At 47.9% G+C, this 6,244-nt stretch overlaps 1 protein-coding gene and 1 non-coding gene across 3 annotated transcripts; both read left to right on the top strand.

Moving 5' to 3' along the window:
* The first annotated feature begins 622 nt into the window (after nucleotides 1–622).
* Nucleotides 623–4,057, top strand: LOC109761391 (DNA-binding protein EMBP-1). Of its 2 annotated transcripts, none has more exons than XM_045229288.2 (9): nucleotides 623–876; nucleotides 1,018–1,137; nucleotides 1,248–1,354; nucleotides 1,447–1,504; nucleotides 1,606–1,657; nucleotides 1,882–2,117; nucleotides 2,582–2,659; nucleotides 3,411–3,536; nucleotides 3,639–4,057. In XM_045229288.2, the coding sequence occupies exons 1-9, from the start codon at nucleotides 691–693 to the stop codon at nucleotides 3,759–3,761; spliced, it is 1,086 nt and encodes a 361-aa protein (XP_045085223.1). In that variant the 5' UTR covers nucleotides 623–690; the 3' UTR covers nucleotides 3,762–4,057. The 2 variants fall into 2 exon arrangements, with proteins under 2 accessions (XP_045085223.1, XP_040247019.1); XM_040391085.3 differs by having other exon boundaries at nucleotides 1,015–1,137.
* Nucleotides 4,058–5,874: 1,817 nt separating this feature from the next.
* On the top strand, nucleotides 5,875–6,034 carry LOC120965495 (U1 spliceosomal RNA). Its single transcript, XR_005758548.2, has one exon. It is a non-coding gene; the product is annotated as a U1 spliceosomal RNA (small nuclear RNA).
* Nucleotides 6,035–6,244: the final 210 nt, after the last annotated feature.

Raw genomic sequence — 6,244 nt, 5'->3', positions numbered from 1 at the left:
CAAAACTATTAATTTTGGACCCTAACAGGAAAAGAACTTTCTCTCCGTGGTGTTTTTGGAGGAAGCAATGCTTTAGGAGGCTCCGCGAGCGAAAGATGCTTTTCGCGTTGAGGACCTCCCCCCGGCGAATAATGTATAGCGGCCGTTCGCTTTGAGAGGGTATGTGGTGAACCATTCCGCTGTTCTCTCAGAAGGGCGATGGAAGCAGATGCTGTAGCTGGCGATATGTCCAGCGTTTTAATATATTAATGGAATGCGTTGTGTTCCTTAAAAAAAAAAGGCGATGGAAGCGAACGCACGCAAAATAGGACTATTTAGAGGCTCTGGCGCTTTTGCTAACAAAACGTTCCATAGGCACGTGGCGTCGGGATAGCACAAATTTTGGTAGCCAAGTTCTTTCGAACCGTCGCAGTCGGACGAAAATTTGAACCGGACTTGAACCTGGGCCAGCGCCAACCGCGTGCGGCGTGCCACCTCCGCCGACACGTGGACACCCTGCGCCGCCCCCGCTCACGCGTCGTCCCTCTTGGCCACCTCACCGCTCCGCCCGAAGCGACCAGAAAGGGACCAGTACCCGAGCCAAGCGGCGAGCCGGCGAGCCACCGCCCCCCGCCTCCCCTCGCCCCCGCGCGCGGTATCCTCCCCGCCACCCCGCCCCGCAGATCGACCCCTCGCGCCCGCGCGCGCGCCATGGCGTCCTCCTCCTCCGCGACGTCCGGCGACGACCGGCCGCCGGCCGGCGGGGGCGGGGGCGGGGGCGGGACCCCCGCGCAGGCGCACGCCGAGTGGGCCGCCTCGATGCACGCGTACTACGCCGCCGCCGCCTCCGCCGCCGGGCACCCCTACGCCGCGTGGCCGCTGCCGCCGCAGGCCCAGGTACGCGACGCGATCCTCCTCTCCCCCGAGCCGCTCCGGGGCCGCAGACCCGCGGCGGTGGGGTGGTGGTGTTGCCTTGTTGGTGGCGTGCCTTCGAGTTCTGATCAGTTTTTTTTCCCTCTTCGCGGCGGGACGCAGCAGCACGGCCTGGTGGCGGCCGGGCCGGGGGCGGCGTACGGCGCGCCGGTGCCGTTCCCCATGTACCACCACCCCGCGGCGGCGTACTACGCGCACGCGCACGCGCACGCCTCCATGGCCGCGGTAAATGCCGAGCTCCCCTCCCTCGTTTATTTTCTAGCGAAATTGTACCTGACCGTACGTGGTTGTGCGGCCGTGTTGTGAAATTGTCTGCCGCGTTCTGCTCTGTGCAGGGGGTGCCTTACATGGCCGGTGAGTCTGCGTCGGCGGCGGGGAAAGGGAAGAGGGTGGGGAAGACACGGCGTGCCCCTTCCGGCGAGATCAATTCCAGTTCCGGGAGGTGCGTGGTTTCTGTGCTCCCATGCGTGCGTGCTCTTGTTTGTCTGTTGGCCGGGTGGACTGAACTGAAATCAACTGATATGGCTTGCACAGCGGCGATGCCGGGAGCCAGGGGTCATCGGAGAAGGGAGATACGGGTGCCAATCAGAAGGTGCCTCGTTTGGCATTGTCTGAATTCTGCTTTTCTAGCAATCTTTGATTGTTAGTTTTGGTTGATCCACAATTTCACATATGCTTATGTAATCTGTCCAGGGCTCGTCATCATCCGCGAAGAGGAGGAAGTCCGGCGCTGCAAATACAGAAGGTGGGTTATCAGTTATCACAAACCATAATTCTTGGATACAAGGTATGATGGGTTAGTTTGAAAAGACGATGACAGGACCAGTCACACTTCGTAGTAAGGTAGATGTGGGCCTGAATTTGTGTCACTGTGTCAGGTTCGCATCCTTGTCAGGGCACCATTGCACCCTAAGAGAGTAGTTTGTCTACTTTGGTAGTATATGTGAGAATGACAGTTGGCATTTTCAGGTGAGCCATCTCAGGCTGCCACAGTGCAGAATGCTGTAACCCAGCCGCCATTGGAAGACAAGGAGAGGTCTGCATCCAAACTGTTGGTTTTGGCACCTGGGAGGGCGGCACTCCCCAGTGCTGCACCAAACTTGAATATTGGGATGGATCCCTTGAGCGCTTCTCCATCCTCCTTGGTACAGGGGGAAGTGAACGCCGCAGCTTCTTCCCAGAGTAACGCTTCACTGTCTCAGATGGTATAGTTTTCCTTTATGAATTCTTTTCTTCAAAGGAAGATCTCTGTTTCTTCCAGACTTCCAGCCTCTGCACTGTCATGATTTTTGAGAGCGTGGTAAATTGGTAATTGTCATGAATGACCAGTAGTTTTCCTCTCATTTTGGAAAATATGAATAGTGCATTTACTTGCGACTCGGTTCTACTTTAGCCCTCTTTTATAAAAATGTGGTGACAAATAGCATGTAAATGTTTTTCAGATTGCATCTTATATGATTATAACAACCATACCCTTGAGGCCGTGACGAGCAGTCAATCTCTAATACGTATATATTACCAAAGCAGCACCTAAGTCAGAAATTTTATGCCTGCGAATACCATTGGTTATTAAATATGAATCTATAGCTACTGGTCACTCATGACCACCCGGATGCCAGTGCGAGTGAATTTTTGCAATGTTCTGCAAGATTTATCTTTGTTTTTGTAGGATGAACGGGAACTGAAGAGGGAGAGAAGGAAACAATCCAACAGAGAGTCTGCAAGGCGATCAAGATTACGCAAACAGGTACAGTCAGTACTAAAGACGAACAATCTCAAGTGGGAATGTGGAAAAAAAATACTTCACACAATGTTTTGTACTTTCCTGCACTTGTTTATTTCCTGGTGAGTGTGTGGCACTAGAAGTAGAGAAATGATGGTTATAAAATTTACGTTCAACATTATGGACGTTTGACTGTTAAGTTAGGTCCGCACAAGGATCTCTCCGCATGAGAATGCTCCAGATAGGTTATGCTGGACATAATGTCTGAAACAATCACCGCCGGCCTGATGGCCTGGTCATCTTGGAAGCATTTCTCTCGCTTTTATTGCTAAAATAGGATTACCCAGATTTTATTGTTTCAGAAATTTAAGCGATCGCTTTGTAGGGAAGTATGCAATCACTAAAAGTTTTGGCCAACTGGGATCATCTCAGGCTTCCAGAAGTTTAATTAGAATATACTTTCTACTGCTTCTTGAGCAATGCTGCCTAATATACTTGATTTGTTTTAACTGGACTTGATTCCAGTAGGGATGTTTAGTCAAGTGTCCCTATGAGCTATTACCTGCATGTTGCTAAAATTATCTTCTGGGGATAATATATCTGACATTCTGAACTCAGCTGAACAGTGAAACATATCCAGTTTAGGCAAGTAAGACAACACTGTATCGATTTTCTAGGCCAGCAAATGAATTAACTTAAGATTATTTGTTGGTATAAAATTTCACCCTTGAAACAGTATTACTAATTGATCCCAATTTCTTCTTATGCTACCTAGCAAGAATGCGAAGAGCTATCCCAGAAGGTGAGTGAGCTGACCGCAGCGAACGGCACGCTCAGATCAGAACTCGACCAGCTTAAGAAGGACTGCAAAACCATGGAAACAGAGAATAAACAGCTGATGGTGAATGCCACACCCCTCTCTGGCCATGCTCTTGATGGCAAATTTATTGTCATAACTCAATCTTACTGCTGACTGTAACCAGTGATTTTCTGATTAATGCAGGGTAAAATACTAAGTCACGATGATAAAATGCAGCAGTCAGAGGGCCCTAGTGTTGTGACTACCCTAAGCATCCAGGTCGAAGCGCCCGAGCCGCATCAGGGAGGAGACGGCAAAGCTTCATAAGAAACGCTCAACAGCAACAGCGAGGGGTTGGATCGAGTGCCAACCAGTAATTAGAAGTCAAGAAGATTGGTGGAGTTCCCTATTATCTAACCCCGCCATCGCCCAATAGCGTTTCACCCCCCTTTGAAGCTCCATAATCATACTTGGTTTTTGGTCTTAGTCATTGCTGGCCAATGAGTTGTTTGTAAAACAAGGTGTAGATAAATGTATGATAGGTTACTATATTTGTTTTTATATTTTGGTGTACTTACAAGAAGTGACATCCGGACGGTTGAAGAGCTCTTGCTGGTATGGTAGTGATACCGTGTTCAGTATCATCTAGGGAAGCTTTGCTTCGTTAGTGGTTTAGTAGTACATGCTAAAAGTGCAATAGATTGGACTGCAAAACTGGTAAAACTTTCTTCGGTACCTGGCGGCTGGGACATGGAGGTAGGGGCAGAAACGGATCGGGCAGTGCTCTTACCGTTTCTATTTCCATATTTTCAAAACAAATACAAATGCGAATATGGATATTGTCGAATACGAATGTGGATTGGGTTTACTCGAATACGGATACATATCAGATGTTTGCTGAATTTGGAACAGACACGAATAATAGCAACATATTAGTTAAAAGAAGTAAGTCAATATATATGTGACACAAAATAATCAACTTGCAACGATAGATATGTTCATAAATAAATACTACTAGAATACATAATTATTAAGTTTAATCATTTAAAAATTAAAATTGACAGCTCATTAGGCTTTTATGTTCGATAATTGGCATATTGTGGGTAAAATTGCTTAATTAGCTCATGGAATTTTATTTGGACACTAATATATCCATTTTTATATCCATATTTGTGTTTAAAATGCCACATTGTATTGGATTTGTATTTATAAAATAGTTTTGCATATCTTTTGTCTTGGTCATGTCGATGTGTGGCTACTCCTATACACATGATTCCCAATATAAATACTTTGAGCTTAGCTATATAAAGAAAATCACCAGAACGAATCTAAACTACTCCCTCCGTCCCATAATATAAGAACGTTTTTGACACTAATATAGTGTCAAAAACGTTCTTATATTATGGGACGGAGGGAGTACCAATAATAGCTAAAAATCTATCTTATGTTGGGGTCGCGGTTTGGGTTCTACTAGTCGGCTCTTTCTGGCGTGTCTGTTGTGCTCTACCGTGGTTTGCTTGGTTGTTGTAGAGTTGGAGTTGTGGTGGGTCTGTGTCCGGGTGGTGACAATGATACACACTCGGTGCCCATTTGCGGAGCACTCGGTCGGCAAGCCCTGCGTTTTTCCCTCGCGATCGTCGTCAAAGTCGGAGATGCTGTTCGCTGGTGTGTGTGGCCCACTGTTGGCATGTGCCGCCTTTATGCAACTGTTTGCGCACTAGCTTCGTCGATGGGGTTGTTCGATGAAGTCGGAGTCGCTTGTTCGGAGGCAACCGGTGATAACGATGACGCTTGCGGCCCCTTGATGGATGTCTTTTCTTCTTTGTAGCTATATATGATCCATGCCGGTGGCCAGGTTGGCGGTGCTCATTTTCTATGGTTTGGATTATGTCGGTCTTAGCCTTGTTTTCTAAAAATTAACCAAGCAATTTTCATTCTCTTCTTAATGAAATGACAAGTCTTTTGCCTCGTTTCAAATAAATAAATTCCGCACAACAAAGAAAAAGAGAGAAAAAATATTAACGAAGTAAAAAGATGAAATTGCAATGAGCTTATTTATAATTGCCCTGAGTTTTTTTAGAATTGTCATCATCCCATCTCTTTTTGTAGTGAAAGAATTGCCATGGGTTCAATATTTTTTTAGGAGGGATCCTCGCATATATTTTTTTTGGGTCACGAGGGGAATCCTAGCAAAAAAAAAATTTGAGGGCAGTGGCGCAAAGCTGCTATGGCTCTTCAAGCCCACACGCCTATCTTCAGGCCCATATACAGATCAAATGCGAGCCCGCTGGAACGAACCTCCCCAGACCGCGCGCCTCCCGTGATTCCCTTCACGCTCGCTGCCGTTGCGTGCTTCGGTTTTTAGTCCCACCTCGCCCAGCCGAGGAGCACCGAGCGGGGGCGCTGGCTATAAGATGAGGGCGAGGTGCGACCTTGTTCCTTACTTACCTGGACGGGGTCGACGGGCGATCAAGAAGGCCCGTGGCCTGGGTCGATGGCCCACATTGCACTTGGTGGGTGCGTCGGCCCATCATCTCCCCAAGTGGGAGAATGAACGTCATAATTTGTGGTAGAGGGGGTACGCGTTCGCGCGGCCCCTGCCAATTCTTTGAAATTAAATCTTGGTCCTTGGCCTGGCTTGCTAAAGAAGCCCGGTTTTACAATACAGTCCCTGGACTGGGCTCTGGCACATATACAGTTCCTGGTCTGGTTCGTCTTTTTGGAAAATTATCAGCAATGGACGGAGGGTTCTGAACTTCTGATCCAAGTTTCTCTGAGCAACACGAGCGCCCTAATGTGTATAATCTGGT

Source organism: Aegilops tauschii, chromosome 5 (assembly GCF_002575655.3).
Source record: "Aegilops tauschii subsp. strangulata cultivar AL8/78 chromosome 5, Aet v6.0, whole genome shotgun sequence".
In the NCBI taxonomy this organism is placed as follows: Eukaryota; Viridiplantae; Streptophyta; class Magnoliopsida; order Poales; family Poaceae; genus Aegilops; species Aegilops tauschii.
The sequence above is the reverse complement of the archived record's forward strand: the minus strand, read 5'-3'. Positions and strand labels throughout refer to the sequence as shown.